Genomic DNA, 17572 nt, shown 5'->3' with positions numbered 1-17572 from the left:
AAAAATAAACTACAACTGCTTTAAGGCCAACGCCATGGCAGTAAGCGCCATTAAAAAGTAAAGAAGAGTCAGGGTCAAGTACTGACGTGTAGGGCTTGACCTCGGCAAAATTATCATCAATTTTCATACCCGAGCAGTCTTTGACGCCGTTTTATTTTTGATCGTATGATATATCAAGTAATGAAAACATAATTTTAACCAAGTACAGGTCAAAAACGATATGAATTTAACGTATGTACTAAAAATACTCAACATTTTCTTATTATCTAATGACAGAGATTTTCCAGTAATTTAATCGTTTTCAAATCATTTATTTGAAGAACCTGTACAATAAAAAAAACATATTTTACCCTTGTACAGGTTAAAAACTTCTGTGGCGGTAAAAATAATTACCTTTCTAGTTTTATAATGAAAGAAAATAAACTACCGGTATATGAAAAATAAATAGATTTAAAAAAAATATTCCTTTATTTACAAAACAATTAAAACTGTAGTATTTAGCCTAACTTAATTATTCTTTACTTAAATTACTTAACTGGCGAATCTGTATAAAGCTTGTTTCATATAGACGCGAAGCGATTCGCCAAAAAATATTCGCAAAATTTGGACCTATTTCATACAGTCGCGAATTTTTAGGGACATTTCATTTTTGCTCCACTGAAAGTTACCAAAAAAAGTCATGACCTGAGATAACTTAATTTGTTTTATACAAATACGTTTAAATAAAAACGTATTTGGTTTTATACATATTTATTCGTGTTTACGAGCTTTATTTTATATTTTATAGCATACAATATGAGTTTAAATTTGTTTAATGATTATGAATATCGATTACGATTGTGGGATTGGAACAGAATAAGGCGCAAAATTTACTTATTAAAACGTAGAAGAGAACGGGTTTATAGCACAGGTTTATAGGTCATTTATGGGTCATTACATGTGAAATATTCAAATTTCGTAAGCAACAAGGTGCTTATCGCAATTTAATTCAAGATAAGGACAAAAGATGAGAAAAAATTAGGAATTTTCACAGATTGTCTGTATAGGAGTTTGATAACTTGGTTGAAGTTGAAAAATTGTCACCATATATATCAAAAACATATTATGCGCGAGAACCCTTTTGAACTGTAGAAATGCTTTCAGTTACTTTGCGGCAGCATCGAACTATATGTCGAACTTCTTAATTTTTTGTACATCAAATAAACGTTTCATCCTTTTAAAGTAACAGTAACATTTAGGTATATTTTCTGTAATATGCATAACAAAACAGTTACAACAAACATACAAACACTTTATTTTGTAAAATATATTAAAAATTACAATTAACCAGAGAATTAACCCACCATGGTTCTTTTTCTGCCTCTTGCTCGTATACCTTCATACTTGGCTAGTATCTCTTTGAAACCTTTTTTATAATAATTGCTGTAGTTCTCAATAATTTTTGGAAATATTTGATCTGCTACAGCATGAGTACTAACTAAAGCTCTTTCTAAAACATACAAATCAACTCTCTTATCTTCTGCACTACAATCTACATGCGACAATCCAAAATCTATTTTTAAGTCTTCTAAATCATCAAATTTATCCTTATTATGCACGTTCATAAGTAAAATATTTGATGATGTTAAATCCCCATGTATTATATTGCCTTCGTGCATTCGTCCCAGGATAGTTCCAATAGAAATTGCCAGCTTAGAAAGCTTCTCGAAGGAAGTAGTCTCAATGAAATCTTTCAAAGTAATACTGTGTAACAAATGTTCCATAAAAACCATTCTGCGTTCAAAATCTACTAAATATATTGCAGGTGTGCGTATCCCAACGCTTTTACATCGAACAATAGCTTTAGTTTCGGCTTTTATTCGTTCTTTAGTTAAGGAATCATCCAAGTGTTTGTGCCTATACTTTTTAATAAATCATTCTTTAATTATTGTAGGTCTTCCTAGATATGTACCTTGGTATAAGCGCGCTTCAGAGCCTTGTTTTGTAAGGGTAAAACCATCCATTTGTTTAATTATCGTCAAAATAATCGATAACCGGATCACAACACCATTCTGCGCAAACGCGAACCTTAAAATCGCGCGAATATTAGCAAAAAGTTGAAAACACTTTAACTTTCCCGCCCCCCAAACTTTAAATCTTGCGAATCGCCAAAATCTTAAAATTTCTGACAGCGCCGCCATGATCAGTAAAATTGGACCAATGAGAGTAGTTTCGCAAAATCGCAATTCGCGTCTATATGAAACAAGCTTAACCGGGTAAAGAATCCAATAATTTTAACCTAGTTCATGTTAAAAATGATATACCTAGGGATGAGTAGTTCAAATAACCCACCTCGAAAATACTTCAGAAACAGTATTTCCTTACTTATCTATTGACACAAAATTAAAAATTCACCAGCAATTTAATCGTTTTCAAATTCTTTTATCTCAAAACACATATATAATTAAGTAAAAAACATATTTTAACCTAGTACAAGTTAAAAACGATACCAATTTAATTTAGTACATGCTGCTAGGAATGAGTAGTTCAAATGACCCACCCCGAAAACACTTCAGAACAAGATTTTCTTATTCTCTAATGAAACAAAACAAAAAAAAAATATAGAAAATAATGAAAATTTACCGGTAATTTAATCAGAATCATCGCCCTCATCATCATCATCGTCCTCCGCACCGCTGGACTCGGGAGTGCTGAGTATCTCTTCCTCCTCCTCTTCATCTTCACTCTCTTTCTTCTTTTTGTCTCCTTTTTTGTCTTCTTTGGCACTCTTTTTAGAGGCTTTCTTCTTTTTATCATCATCCGAACCACTGTCTGAACCTTCCTCTTCTTCATCTTCGCTTCCTTTTTTCTTTTTGTCAGGTTTCGATTCTTTAGCGCTCTTTTTAGAAGCTTTCTTCTTTTTATCATCTTCATCAGATCCACTGTCTGAACCTTCTTCTTCTTCACTTTCATCCTTTTTCTTGGACTTTTTAGTTTCCTTTTCATCGTCGCTTTCTTTTTTCCTTTTCTCAGGTTTAGAATCCTTCTTTGAGTCTTTCTTCTTTTTATCATCGTCATCTGAACTACTATCCGAGTCTTCGATAAATTCTTTACTCTTGAAGCTTCCAGAAGTTTTTGAAGGTGATTCTGCTGCAGGTTTCTTCGAGGAAGACGAAGATTTCTTACTCTCTGATTTCTTGGAGTCTGATGACGACTTCTTGCTGTCACCCCCACCGCTCTTCTTGTATTCCTCCATGGCTTTGGTGTATTCTTCTTTTTCTTTAGCGGCTTTCTGTTCCCACTCGCTTTTGTCTTTGAGTTCCCTCCACATTTCTCCGCCTTTTTTCGCGATTTCCGTCACCTTGATGCCGGGGTTGTCTTTTTTGATTGATTCCCTGTGAGCGTTCAGCCACAACATGAAAGCAGTAGCTGCGCGTTTGGGCCTGTTTTCGTCTTTGTCTTTTTTAGATTTTCTCGGTTTTCGCGGTTTTTCCGATATAGTTTTGGCGCTCTTTTTCTTCTCTTTCTTTTTCTTTTCCTTCTTTTCACCATCTGAAACAAACAGGGTTGTTTTAAACATTTTATTTAAAAACATGTTTAAAACACAATTACTTGTTTTGAAAAACTTTTTTTTTAAAGATTTAGCCCAGTATGTTGATAAGGATGAGTAGTTCAAATGACCCACCTAGAAAATATTTCAGAACAATGTTTTCTTATTGTCTAATGACACAAAACCAAAAATATACTGGTAATTTAATCATTTTCACATCATAATTTATCAAAAAAACCTATATAAACAAGAAAGCAAAACAATTTTAGCATAATACAGGTCAAAAACGACACCAATTTCACCTAGTGCGTTATTAAGAATCGGTAGTTCAAATGAACCGCCCCAAAAATACTTCAGAAAAAACTTTCCTGGTTTTATAATGACACAAAACAAAAAGAAACTACCTGTAGACCATCCTCCGTTTTCGCCAGATTTACTTCCATGAATAAATTTTCAAAAAAAAAAAAAAAAATTTTCCATATTTACAGACAGAATTATGGATTTTTTTTTTAAAAATTACATACCTGAACCCTCTTCGCCAGCTTCGCTTTCACTAGTGCTAGGATTGCTGTCGAACTCCTCAGCAATGTCGCTGTCTTTGGCCTTTTCCTTGTCGGGATCAAAGTCCTCGTCGGTGCTCTCGTCATCGTCATCGTCATCATCTCTTTCTTGCCCTAAAAACACCAAAAAAATGATAAAATCATACGTAAAAAAATTCTTGTTAAGAAAAATTATTTACCTTCTGCTTTAACACGTTCGAGATAGGCATCTGGTGCAGCCTCTTCATCAGAATTGCCAAAGTCGTCGTTATAAGAGGCTTTATCCTGTAAAATACAATTCAAGGATATATAAGAAGTAAAAAAAATAGGGCGAAAAATTCAGGAGTATTTTTAAAAATAATGTGGGCAGAAAAAGTGACCAGACAAATGTGACAAAATGTAGTATGGCCTGGCAAATATTTTATTAAAAAAGTAAGATATTCTTAAAAAAGATTTATTTCTAAGAAAATATGCAAATTTTTCGGCATAATTAATATCTTATAGCTTCTATTATTTTTTTTTTAATTTTTGTTTTTTCTTTTAACTAAAAAGATTATGTTTTTTTAAGTTTAGCCAAAATAAAAGTTTTCTGAAGCTCATTCACACATGTAAAAACTACATAATGCCTCACTACAATTCTTGAAAAATGTTCGTTTATTTTTTTGTCAAAATCTAGTCACTTTATGGATTGTAGTATTAAAAAATAATAATGTTTCAGGATAATAATATTACCTTCATCTAATCCAAGCAGCAAAATAAAATAATTAAGAGAATTAATTATATTTCAGACTATTTAATTTTTTTTATAGTAAAATCGCAAATTGGTATATTTTTAATATAAATCTGACCAAGTTATTGGCCCTTAAACCCTGTACACTAAGTAACATTTTACCTGTCAGTCTTACTTGTTCAGTCAAAACGTATCAAATAAAGGTCCCCATACACATGGGTTTATTTTAAAAATAATGTAATATTGTCTTTCACTACTACAATTTATAAAACAAAACCGCAGGTAAAACTTTCAATTTGTATGCTTTCAATGTGTAAAAATGTATGCTCCTCCTATCTGACAGGTAAAACGTTACGTGTAGACGGGGCTTTAAACACAATATCAGTGTCATAAATGTTTCATAAAAATTTTATCAAAAGATAAAGAAACCAGAAAAGTGTTTAACTAGTTTATAGATAAATTTTCTCTAGTGTCAATAATTATCCTTTTTTTTTTAATACCATAATACCATACAATCGAAAAAAAAACGGTATCAAAGACGGCTGGGAATGACAATCGATAATAATTTTGGCGAGGTCAAGCCCTAGACGTTATTAACATTGCCTGTACAATTTTTCTTTATTCTTTAATGGCGCTTACTGCCAGCTGGCCTTAAGAAGGTTGTAATTTATTTTTATATTGATTAAAAATGATGTTAGTTGTTTTTTTTTCAAACTATCCTTTTTTAACCTTTCTATCTGTTAATTTTTGACAAGGTTTTTGTCAAATTTTAGTAAATGGCATCTAGAGATTGACCTCGCCAAAATGATCATTGATTGTCATTCCCCAGCCTTCTTTGACGCCGTTTTTTTCGATCGTACGGTATAATAGTTATTATTACTAGTAATAAAACATACAAACAACTTCAAAAACAAACTTACACTCTTTCCTCTGTTCTTAATATTGATCTTCTTTGAGGTTATGAAATCAAATAATTTCCCATATTCCTCCTTTTCGATACTGCTAAACGTGTGAACTGTTCCTGACTTCAACTCAACCTCAAAATCAAACGATCTTGCACCTCCACCACCTCTAGCGAAGTTCACAGAAGAAATTTCTTCAAATCTTATGTGAAGAGGCGGTTTGTGAACGTATATGAACCCTCTTTCCAGTGGGTACAAGTAACCAGCAGCTGCCTTGAAGGAACAACCCACAGCTGGGGTACCTGAATGTCTATGAAAAAATTAATCAAGTAAGCAACTATATGTATAGTAAATCAATGATGTTAATGAATGTTCAGAGAATTTCTTGTTATAAAATAACGATTAATCTTACCCAATAAACCCTCCAGGTCCTGTAAGCTTCCTTCCCACAATATGCTTCATAACTTTTCCTAAAACTTCGTAAGTCGGCCCAGACAACTCTTTCTCTAATTTACCTTCATATTTCTCCTTCAATTCTTCACTAAAATTACAAAAAATTAAAAACATCATTAAGAAAAAAATAAAACACTTAAAAAACTTACTCAGTATATGGTAACTCTATTGAAGTTTCATCCTCCTGCTTGAAAAGAAGCACCAAGAAGTGGTACCTAGTTTGACCCTGTTTTATTGGAGGATCTAAGCTCACAACAAAGAACATCTGTCTACCATCCTTATGGGGTAGAATAAATAAACGCAGAACTGTCGACATGGGAATCTTGTAATCGAATGTTTTACCGTGAAGTTGGAAAAAGGAGGTAAAGATTTTAATGTCATATCGACCTCTAAAATAAAAAATAATGTAGAGATAGAGCAATTTTTCAAAAAATAATTTTTACCTAGGAGTAAGACAGTGAATTTCTCTAAATATAGCAATAGCATCGCCAGACACATTGATGACACTCGCTTTCTGCATAACATTCTGTTGAAACGCTTCGACTGGGTCTGTATCGCCTGCCAATTCACTTGAAGGAATAAAAAATCGCATTTCCATAAGACTCACAGGGGCATCATCATTCTATATTAAAAAAAAATGTATAAATCTTACTAAAAGAACATAAAAAACCTCCAAACCTGATGAAATTCCACTGTTATTTCATTCTTTCCAGCAGTGCACTGCGAAACATGGTTCAAAGGTATTTCAAAAGCGCTTTTTTCCCCAATATCGAAGCTTAAAACTGAGCCTTTAAACTTGGCAGTGCCCCAGTTCCATCCTTTCAAGCTTAATTCTTTTTCCAGCATATCTATCTTGTAGGTATTCGAAAAGAACTTGGCAATTTTTTCTTTGTCGGATTCTTTGAAACCTACGTATCTGTGTAATGTGCCGTTCTTCATAAACATGCGAATGCCCCATGTGCCAGCAAAATTTTGGAAGTTTACTGCTTCTAAATCAGACGAGGGTATTTGTTCGACTTTACCGGTCTTGCTGTTCTTGAATATTATGTTTTGGTCGGTCATTTTGAGTCTTCCAGAAATCTACAAAAGTAAAACAAAACTGTACCTAACCAAAACAACAAGAAAGCTTGTGAAACACTTACCATGCATCCTTTTGTCTCCGAACTTATGTCGGAGTATTCCAAAAAATCCATGGTATAAGGGATTTACAACCAACACGGTGTTATAAATAATTTTCAAATGATCTCTTAGGAAAAATAAGAAAATGCCGGGAAAATACTCAAGAAACAAGAGAAAAATGTCAATGTCAGAAAGAATGTCAAATGTCAAATTATTCAAATGTCATTTTACTCCTTAGTAGGGCTAGCAAGAAAACATCGATATGAAATATATCGATATTTGTTTGAAATGTATCTATCATCGTAATTTCAATTTCCAGATTATTCAAATATTTCTAATTATGGTGTAGATTTCCTTTACATATTTAGATCATTTCCCTGTAATTCGGCCTGTTGTCGGCTATGCGGGTCACCAATGTACCCGTATTGATAAAATATATCGAATTTTTTTAAATTTAACCATTCCTACTGTTTCGTGCGCCCTCTGGGGATTAATTTCGGTATTAAATATTATTATACTATACTGTCATCTAGCCCACAAAAGCAGAACTAATCTCCAGTTTTTATTAAGAAACCTATATTATCGGTAATTTATCCTACCAAGCAACAGATGGCAACCATTGCATAAAATAGTTTAACAGTTTCTTCATAGAGGTCAGCAGAGCCAATAACAAAAATCTAGGGATAAAATATTTTTTATTGGCTGTGTGACTATTGGCAACATTGATCAGAGACGGTTAAAAATTTAAATTGTCTTGTTTGTTGTTTAAAAATTAAAAACAATTTTAATTAAAATAGTGTAGTTTGGTGTTAAATCTTTCGAATAAAAGAATAAATAATCGAGTAATATGGAATACTGTACTCCTAAAAAACCCGACCTTAGTCTTTTAAGGAAGATTCAAATACCTCCATCGCCTTGCATGAAAAAGATTGGGTTTGGAACAGGTACTTAAAACATAATTTCAAGCCTCGAAATGTTCATTTTCTACCTTTTAGGAATCGCTGTTTATGAATTAGAACGTTCCCCGGCGTTCAACAAGTTCAGATCGCCGTGGGCAATCAAAAAACTCATAAGACGTAACAAAAACAACAACGCCATTCAAGAGAGGCTCAGAAATGAAGCTGATATATTAAGAAAACTCGTACATCCAAACGTAGTCGGTTTCAGAGCCTTTCTCGAGAACAAAGACGGTAATAACATCTTGGCTATGGAGGAATGTAGCAGTTCTTTAGGTGACATGATTGAAACAAGAAGCGATGACGAAGGTGGACCTTTTTCTCCAGAACTCATAACAAAAGTTGCTCAAGACGTAGCACAGGCTCTCAATTATCTCCATAACACTGCCCTAATCATGCATTGTGATGTAAAGTCTTACAATGTGTTAATCAAAGGGGATTTCGTAATTTGTAAGCTATGCGATTTTGGAACATGTTTACCACTGACAAAAAACGGTAATATTAACAATGAAAAAGCCCCAGGGGGTGAATACATTGGTACTCAAGCTTGGTCTGCACCTGAGGTACTTAGTTACCCTCAAATAATAACTAGCAAAGGTATTTTTCTTCATATATATATTGAAATAAAATTATACTGTTAATTTTTCTAGCGGATATATATTCATTTGGACTTGTTATTTGGGAAATGATAGCCTTGTGTCCTCCAGTAACAGAAGATGTAGCAGACAGCTTAGAAAATTGCACCAACATGGACGTTGAAGAATTTGATAAGCTCTTAGAAAAAATGTCTGCAAGAAGTAGACCACCACTACCAACTGATGTTGAACTAGGTTGAAATATAGACTGTAAAAAATATGTAATAATTATTTTTTGTTTTAGGTAACAAATATGACAAAATATTAGAAATCTACTATTGCTGTACTGACGAGAAGATGGAACGTAGACCACCTTCAGAAGATTTAGTTGTAATTTTGGATGATATTTAAAGTTAAAGACTTATTTGCAATAAATTAGATTTTATTTTTTCAATTTGTATTGTATAGTTAACAAAAATAAATATAAACTCTTTTACCTCAGTCTTTTATAATTCTTCCTTAGCTACTTTTGTTTTATTATTGTTATTTTCATAAAGTAACACACCGATTAAATCGTTTATAATGTACTGAAAATAATCTTCTGTATCTTCATCTTTTAAGTGACTGTAGGAACTCTCTAGTTGGTTGAAAAGTGCCTTATTATAACTATTACTGCATTTTTTTACCATACCTTTCATAGACAACAAACATTTCTCTATCGAATCATAGTCATAAATGTCTATTTGTATTAAATCGGTTAACAAATTGTTCAAGCTGTTACACCAACCCAACTCATATAATTTCTCTTCAATATCAACCAGCTCATGATTCTCAAAGTTACTTACATCTTTTTGTCTTTCTATTATAAAGTCATTTAATAAAGTTACTAGCTTTAATTTCAGTTTAACTGAACCTGACTTAAATAAACTTGAAAATATTGTCAAACCTCCTGCTTCAATAAATCTATTCTGTGCATAAGGAAATGTTCGTAGCGTACAGCTTAAAGCAGTAACAGCACTATTTTTTATATGAGGGTTATCATCCAAATTTAACAACCTCAGCAGCATTGTGATCCCTCCTGTTTCAAGAATATGGACTTTCACTTTAGGACTATTTTGAGCAAGTGTACTAAATAGTTTTAATGCTTCTTGTTTAACAGCAAGATTGGTTGAATTAAGCTTCTTATAAACAATCTTTTTGAAACCATCCATTCTAACAAATTCGTTTCCATTATCAATCTGATGACTTAAATATATTAAGTCTTTCAAGATCTTTAAAATTTCTTTAGTATTTGGTTGTTTTTTCTTATCTTCTTCTTGGAATTTTGCAAATAAGTCTTGTAAAATTTCAACATCACTTTTAGGAGTAATTTCTATGTCTCCTAAATCTTTCTTTATCTCGTCTAAAGTGCGAAATTTCTTGGGCATGTCATTCTCGGGGTTTTTCTTATCTACATCTTTCAGAGCACTGTACAGAGTTTCATCTTCTTTTATCACTGAAATACCTTTTTTATTTGTATCTGATTCATCATCTTCGTTGATTTTGGCTTCTTTTTTACCGGTTGACAAATTTATTCGGTAATGTAAACCAGAGGGGACTTTTTGGCCTTAAAAAATAACGTTTTAAGTTTAAAACGGACTCAATATGTTTGTTATGGCACCTGCTTTTATAACTTTCCACTCTTTAGTTGGTACAAATATTTCGTCAGACTCGGTATCTTGTTTATCCTCGCAAATAGAATTAGAAAATAATATTAAAAGTACTAAAATAATATTAAAATTCATTTTTGAATGGAAGAAAATTTCAAAACACATTTTCAGAGGTTAGGTTTTTGACGTCTAACATTTTGGGTGTCGATAGATGTACGCTAAACGGATGAACAAAATAAATTAATTGTCCGGTGTTCATATAAATATCATCTCGGAATATTTAAGATTATTTATTACTTTCAGGTAATTGGGTAATTGTTACTCGAATAAAGAATCCTATGCATATAAACTATCGGAATAAATTATTTTAAATAATTAATTTGTTTGTATTGTTTAATAAAACCGGACTCTAAAAATTTATTTCATTCTTCCGTTAAGCGTACGACTAGACACTTCAAAATTGTCAAATATTTATTTGTAAACATTTCATTGGTCAAATTTTTGATAAAAAGAATTTAAATAAAATAAGCCTATTTTTAATAGAGAAAAAACTGTAATATTGATTATAAAATTATCATAATTTATATATTAATAAATACCAAATTTGTTATAACTAAAATACATAAATATAAATTTGAAATCAATGGAAAAGGTTTAATTATTTACCCTTACCTACTTTAGTATGCTTCATCTTGATTTTTATTATCAATAATTATTATTAGATTTATTCGTAGAATAAATTTATAAATTTTATTATTATATAATTTAATTGTCAATTTATAAAAATAGCCGATTAAAAACAAATATAAAAAAATAAATTGTCAATAAAGATTTGAATTTGACTTTTTCAAAAACAGTTTTGGGAGTGGCTACAGATATGCAGTTAATCCTGTATTTTCCGATTAATTTTTTTGACTTTCCTAGAAGTAGAAAAATTAAGGGGATCTATGAAATTAATATAACAATTAAAAACGTAAAAATAAACTATAAATCATTTAGAAATAGTGGGTATTATTCGAAAAATAATTTTTACATTTGACGGACTGTAGACACATCCATTACGTACAAGCAGAAGCGCCCTCTGGACGAACTGCGCCCGCCATTTCTGTTCATCTATCAAAGCGGCAACTTCTCGTCCTCTTTCATATTTCTCGTCCGCCTTTAACGCTTCACTCGGCGTCTAGTCACGTGCAAATCTCCCGAAATCCAAAACCATCCACAGTTTAAAATGGCAGATGAATACTTTTTCGGTACGTACAACGTTTATATTATTTATTTCCGTTCGTATTTTTGGCGGAAACGTCAGAATCGATGCCGCTAGGCCGCTTGTAGAAGCCGGTATTTGGCGCCATTATCGGTACTTATTAACCAGCTATGTATTCATCGGAATTGTTTGTTTTCAGCACTTACATTAAAAGGAAAGAACTCCACGGAGGTTTGGGACCCCGAAGCGAAAGGCGCCGCAGCGGATGACTACCAAGGGGGCCACAAACTTATCATAAAACATGCTCTATTAGGACCAGAAGCCGCAGACGGTAAGCTTGAAGTATTGCATGATTTTTAACAATATATTACCGTAAATTGTATGTTTTTTTAGGCGAGGATAATGTAGTACAAGTGGAGGCAATGACATGGAAGGATTCAGTAAAAATTCCAATTGCTGTCTTAAAGGCTGGCGCAAACAGACAAGTATTACTAGACCTCTCGTTCCCAGACCCCCCAGTAACGTTTACGCTAATCCAAGGTAATGGACCTGTTCATATTAGCGGGCATCATTTGATCGGGGGTCCCATAGAAGAATACGAAGATATGGATGAGATGGAGGAAGAAATGATAGAAGATGATGAAGGAGAGGAGGGAGCTGTAAGTAGCAAATTTAATAATTTTAAAACGGTGTTATCAGAATTAATAATTCAGACTTGTTCTTATGCCTCTATGATGCACTGTTTTCAGTTTAACTCGTTTCAAATAAAGAGTAATCAATGAAAGTTGGCTTGAATGTTGTCAAAACTATTTCAGAGTGCACTTTTTTCCTTTTTTTATACTCAGATCTCGGTTTAAAGCAAACTGTGGCATCAAGTAAACGAATTGGGCAATAAAAATAATGTTTTATATTGGTAGTAATGTGTTGTTTTTGATTTTATTAATTTTTTTCTGAACTGATATTTGTCATTTTTAATTTTATTCCCAGTTTTCTTTGAGAAATTTGAAATTATATCTGTATTTTGTTTGGTTAAAACTGATTTTCAATGCAATAAAGTGTCATAACCACTAAATAGTTAGAATCAGTAACTTGTTTCATCTGTATTCATATATTTTGAACAGGAAAAGGATCATGGCTAGTTCCTTTTGGCATTAAACAGGGTTACAAAGGTAAAAATTGATATTTTTGCTTAAGTTTTGCAGCTTTTTTGAAAGTACCTTTCGGTGTATTTCAGCTGTGATTAGAATCTCACAAAATTGAAGGCTAATGTTAACCAATTAAAACCTTAATAATTTTGCAAGCCTTTATTCAGAAAATTTGTCAATAACTCCATTTAATTAGAATTTGTTTGTCTAATAATCATAGACAAAGTAATAATGTAGATAAAATAAGTATTTATTTATGTATTGTGTCTAAAACTGAAGTGAAGAATCAATAGTGATAAAATTGCAAATATTATTTGTTACTTGTCAAACACACGTCAAAGTAACAGTGACAACACTGCGACGTGCATTTGTCAAAAATTTTGATGACGTCCAGGCACAGTTGCCAACTTTGCGTTTTTTTCTTCAGTTTAGGAGGGAAAAAAATAGCAGCTACCGTTTTTTTGTGATTTAAAATTTTCAATAATAAATAAATAAAATTTATACAAAAATTATTATTTATGTTCTATCTGGTACCTAGGCTTAGAATCGCCTAAAATCGAAGTTGCATTAAATCCGTCTGATAATGAGGTAGATACAATACTTTTTTTAAAATGTACAAAAATAGGCAACACTGTATAATTTCAGTTTCAGCGTCGCTTCTAGCGGATTCTAGCGATTTGAGGCATAAGCGTAGGGTTGAGACATTTCTTCTATGTGGTATTGCCAGATTTTGCATCAAAATTTCAAACGCAACATCTGTTGCATTTGAAAACAAAAATTGTTGCATCTATAGTTAGAACTTTATTTTTCACAATTAGTTACTCATTTTACTACAACTGTAATAGATTATATTTAGCGAAAGTTTTTAAAAGAGTTAATTTTTTTACCACATTTTCCTACACACGTAAAAAACAGCAACACTGTATGTCGATTTTATTTTGTTTCTCTGTCTGTCAACCAGTCATTTATATTTATCTCTATCTCATGTATTCAACTGCGAGAGCTAACAACATTTCCTATTTTATAATATTCAATAAAATGTCAATTTAAGCATGCTGAAACAATGACAGTGCATACAGGCATTAATAAATATCTTAATTAAAAGTGATGTAGGTGAAGTAATGTATTTCTTGTCTAGTTTCCTCATCGTTGTATATGTCGGTTATATTTCCAACAAAACTGGGTCTGGTTTCTTTGTTTTTAAATACATTTTCGACTACTTTATGCTTCTGATGGTTAATGTTAGTTTCTAGGAAACTCCCTACGAAATAAACTCGGCAAGAAGTTGGGGAATTTCATAGCAAGCAAGCTGGCAAGTAGTTTTTATTTTTTTAATCTCCTTTCCCTTGTTAAATCGCTACAAAATCTAGTTAAATACCTTTGCATTTCTTATTTATTTGTAATACCATACAATCGAAAAAAAATTGGTGTCAAAGACGGCTGGGGAATAATAATTGATGATAATTTTGGCGAGGTCATTCTCTCATCATCTACTAAGAATTGACATAAAACTTGTCAAATTTAACACTAATTATAAAAAGATTAAAAAAGGATGGAATGTTTTCAGACACAAATCTACTTCAAAAAAATTATTTTTTCTCGAATTTTAAGTGCAGTAAGCACCATTAAAAAATAAAGAAGAGTATAGGCGTAGTAATGACATCTGAAGCTTGACCTCGCCAAAATTATCATCAATTGTCATTCCCAGCCGTTTTTGACGCCGTCTTTTTTTTCGATCATAATATGGTATTTTTCTTGAGAGTAGAAATTTTGTCTAGATTTTCTCATAGTTTAACTGGTAGTTCTTCTTTTTGCCTCAGTTTTGTTGGAGTATCTTATTTGTGATGTTCTAGGGCAGTGATGGCGAATTTGAAATTTTGAAATGAAGTAAAAGGCTTCACAAAATGTCAAAGAAAGTGTATAATAATTTTATTCACATTTTGTTTGCTGAAAAAAAATTCCGTTACCGTAGTTGAATTTTAAAAATATCTGGTTTTAAAAATTATTCAGTATTAAAAATTTTAAACTTAACTCTGGTGCCCTTAATGGGTATTAATGACCCAAGCAGTAGTATTAAAAAAATATGAATAAAAAAATCAAAAAGGTTCGCCATCTCTGTTTTAAGGGAAGGTTTTGGTGGAAATTAACAATAAATTTGGAGAATCTCAAATGATTATTCCAAAAGGGTGGTTATATTTTCTTTTGGTGGTTCAAACAAGTGGTTTTATTATTTTTCTGAAAGCTATAAAGGTAGTGGCAAAAGTGCATCGACTACCCCAGGCAATATAAAATCATTTTTTATACCATTACTTTATTACTAATCCAACCAATATTCCAGTAAGCATTTTTTATCTTATTTTTTCTTCTAAAGATTTCCTAATATACCGGGTGCGTCCCAAAAGTGGCTCATCCCTATAACTTATTTTTTTTTCAGATAAATGACATAAATTAGGATTGATTGACGTATTCAATAGTTTTCGGTCATTTCCTGTTTCACCGGAAGCGACTACAGCTTTTGATTTTTAAATGGCACCCTCGGGATTTTTTAGGTACTTTATTCGATAGAAAATGACACTCTGAATAGAATGACATCATATGTCAACTTTTGACTTTTTTGCTTAAAAAAATCGTATTTTAAATTTCAAGCTAGAGTGCCACGGCTGTGTTAAAACACTAATTTTTAATCAGGGATCCTAGGAAAAATAGATTTGATTGTCTAATGTTTTTAGTGTCTTGTTCTGGCCAGTTAAAAGATGCCCAAATCGTATTTTTAATCATATCTCAATTTTTTCAAAAACCATATGCGAAAATGTCAAAAGTAATACCGAAGGTGCCATTTAAAAATCAGAAATTTTAGTCATTTCCGGTGAAACAGGAAGTGACCGAAAACAATTGAATACGTTAATCAATCCTAATTTATTTCTTATACTAATATACCAAATTTCGTTTTTTTTATCTGAAAAAAAGTTACAGGATGTCAAAAATTGTTTTGTTGGGTAAATTTGATTTGATATTGATTGATTGATACCTTCCTTTTTTAGGAAGATGATGAGGAAACTAGTTATAGAAAACGCAAAATAAATGGAGATGCAAAGGTGCGAAATTTTAATCACTAAATTCCTTTTTAACTCCGTATTCAATTTTTAATTTTTATTATTTGAAAACAAAACAAATTATTTGTCAAGTAGATGTCACACCTTTTAGTTTTATTTTTATACAGTGTCCCAGATTAATTCCTCATCATATGGAACTTCTTTTTAGGTGAAATTTGACTTGGGCTATAGTTTATACTTTGATTTAGATTAATAATGACAGAATAAAACGGCCTTGAATTTTTACTCCCAGCGCGCGTCCGTACCACTTTTTGTCTCGCTAGCTCGTGTCAGCCTCATTTTCACTTCAAAAGTTCCATATGCTGCGAACTTTATCTGTGATACTATACAGTGTGTCTCAATATTCTTTGGACATAATGACACCAAAAATCTCATTCAAATCGGAATAACGGTTCTTAAAATAACTGAAAAAATGTGTTTATTTTTTTAAAGTTTGATGCCCTCTAGCGCACAAACGAAGCACTAGTTCTATGTCCACGGAATATCGGGACACCCTGTATATGATCTAGAGATTTAATAGATATAGTTTATTAAATAAAAATGGATTGTTTTGTTTTTTCTAGGAGGAAGAGGAAGACGAAGAGCCCAAATCGAAGAAGGCGAAAACGTCCAACAACACAAAGGGCAAGTCGCCTGTGAAAAATAACAAGGCAAAAAAGTAAAGAAAGCGCTCTTGCAAAGGGAATTTTTTACTTTTAATTTTATCCATGTAACTTAGGTTAGGTTTTACTTTCATGTTTCGCTCGCAACTTTTGTTTTCCTCATCATTTTTTGGTCTCTCGTTTCAGTTAATTTTCTTATCGTTAAGGACGAATCACTTATACACATATTTATGTAGTATTCGCGGTAATTCTTTAAACATTTGTGATTGTCGACAGTATACATGTGAATTGTGAAATTAATGGCGTATTCGAAAGGGACATAATCTTGTGAGTTTGAAGAAATTCTAAAATTATTACTTTCGAATAAGACTAAAATGCCCAAATAGGTATTTATTATTATTATAACAAGCAGGATCAATAATTGTAAATATACAATCTCATTAAAATAGTTTTTTTTCTACAAAGAGACTTATTTAATACCCTTATTCCTCCTTATACTCTTTTATCAAAAACAGAGATGGCCTGGAAATAAGATCACTCTCATTTTACATAAGAAATGTCACACATCGATCATCTTTTCCAAGTCAACTGGATGCATAACATATTAAAGTAAGAATAAAAATCAACAAATAAGAATCACAATAGTAAACACTTACCGACAGCAGGCTAGAATGCGTTTTCCATCTAATTTACACTTATAGAATATTTTCTTGTTTAATCATTGTGTAGTAATACAAATAACTAAGTACATTACACTAATAATACAATAATTACTATAGAAGAAATAAAACAAACTTTCTAAACTCGTTAAAATTCATTAAAAACTGATAGTTTGGTCAAACAAAAGAAAATCAAAATTTCCGTTTGCCAACCGCCATCATGACGACGTTGCCAGATTACTAATCAATTCCAAAGTCAATTCTATAACTTTATAAAACGAAACAGTAAACAATAATTATACAAATTGTAATTATATACAGGTTCCCCGTTACATTGCAACAAGATATTTACAGTACATGTATGCTCATTAAATTATTTTTTTCATTTTAAAATTCT

The 17572-nt window shown here is 31.8% G+C and overlaps 3 protein-coding genes and 1 pseudogene across 4 annotated transcripts; 1 reads left to right on the top strand and 3 right to left on the bottom strand.

Moving 5' to 3' along the window:
- Positions 1-768: 768 nt before the first annotated feature.
- LOC115891898 lies at positions 769-2208 on the bottom strand (annotated as a pseudogene).
- A 403-nt stretch (positions 2209-2611) lies between these two features.
- LOC115891897 (FACT complex subunit Ssrp1-like) lies at positions 2612-7473 on the bottom strand. Its single transcript, XM_030912496.1, has 9 exons — positions 7296-7473; positions 6832-7233; positions 6597-6775; positions 6303-6542; positions 6113-6241; positions 5719-6010; positions 4269-4353; positions 4054-4203; positions 2612-3531 (listed from the first exon to the last, which is right to left on the bottom strand). The coding sequence occupies exons 1-9, from the start codon at positions 7344-7346 to the stop codon at positions 2630-2632; spliced, it is 2430 nt and encodes an 809-aa protein (XP_030768356.1). The 5' UTR covers positions 7347-7473; the 3' UTR covers positions 2612-2629.
- Positions 7474-7994: 521 nt separating this feature from the next.
- On the top strand, positions 7995-16976 carry LOC115891792 (lymphokine-activated killer T-cell-originated protein kinase-like). Its single transcript, XM_030912350.1, has 9 exons — positions 7995-8216; positions 8268-8825; positions 8879-9058; positions 9108-9193; positions 11621-11702; positions 11856-11987; positions 12050-12315; positions 14048-14113; positions 16478-16976. Exons 1-9 carry the CDS (start codon positions 8120-8122, stop codon positions 16574-16576), a joined length of 1566 nt encoding a protein of 521 aa, XP_030768210.1. The 5' UTR covers positions 7995-8119; the 3' UTR covers positions 16577-16976.
- On the bottom strand, positions 9003-10658 carry LOC115891896 (nucleotide exchange factor SIL1-like). 2 transcript variants are annotated; one of them, XM_030912495.1, is made up of 3 exons: positions 10464-10658; positions 9301-10409; positions 9003-9071 (listed from the first exon to the last, which is right to left on the bottom strand). In XM_030912495.1, the coding sequence occupies exons 1-2, from the start codon at positions 10615-10617 to the stop codon at positions 9310-9312; spliced, it is 1254 nt and encodes a 417-aa protein (XP_030768355.1). In that variant the 5' UTR covers positions 10618-10658; the 3' UTR covers positions 9003-9071; positions 9301-9309. The 2 variants fall into 2 exon arrangements, with proteins under 2 accessions (XP_030768355.1, XP_030768354.1); XM_030912494.1 differs by lacking the exon at positions 9003-9071 and having other exon boundaries at positions 9231-10409.
- Positions 16977-17572: the final 596 nt, after the last annotated feature.

This window comes from Sitophilus oryzae, unplaced genomic scaffold (assembly GCF_002938485.1).
Source record: "Sitophilus oryzae breed Bouriz unplaced genomic scaffold, Soryzae_2.0 scaffold_119_pilon_pilon, whole genome shotgun sequence".
Lineage (NCBI taxonomy): Eukaryota > Metazoa > Arthropoda > Insecta > Coleoptera > Curculionidae > Sitophilus > Sitophilus oryzae.
Note: the sequence above shows the minus strand (reverse complement) of the source record. Positions and strands in the feature narration are given on the sequence as shown.

Coding starts and splice junctions, on each gene's coding strand:
- LOC115891896 (XM_030912495.1), bottom strand. CDS start 10,617: ATGTGTTTTGAAATTTTCTTCCATTCAAAAATGAATTTTAATATTATT. Junction 10,410..10,463: donor GTGGAAAGTTATAAAAGCAG/GTGCCATAACAA, acceptor TTATTTTTTAAG/GCCAAAAAGTCCCCTCTGGT.
- LOC115891897 (XM_030912496.1), bottom strand. CDS start 7,346: ATGGATTTTTTGGAATACTCCGACATAAGTTCGGAGACAAAAGGATGC. Junction 6,242..6,302: donor ATAGAGTTACCATATACTGA/GTAAGTTTTTTA, acceptor TTGTAATTTTAG/TGAAGAATTGAAGGAGAAAT. Junction 3,532..4,053: donor AGCTGGCGAAGAGGGTTCAG/GTATGTAATTTT, acceptor TGTTTGTTTCAG/ATGGTGAAAAGAAGGAAAAG.
- LOC115891792 (XM_030912350.1), top strand. CDS start 8,120: ATGGAATACTGTACTCCTAAAAAACCCGACCTTAGTCTTTTAAGGAAG. Junction 8,826..8,878: donor TCAAATAATAACTAGCAAAG/GTATTTTTCTTC, acceptor TAATTTTTCTAG/CGGATATATATTCATTTGGA. Junction 11,703..11,855: donor GGCAGATGAATACTTTTTCG/GTACGTACAACG, acceptor GTTTGTTTTCAG/CACTTACATTAAAAGGAAAG.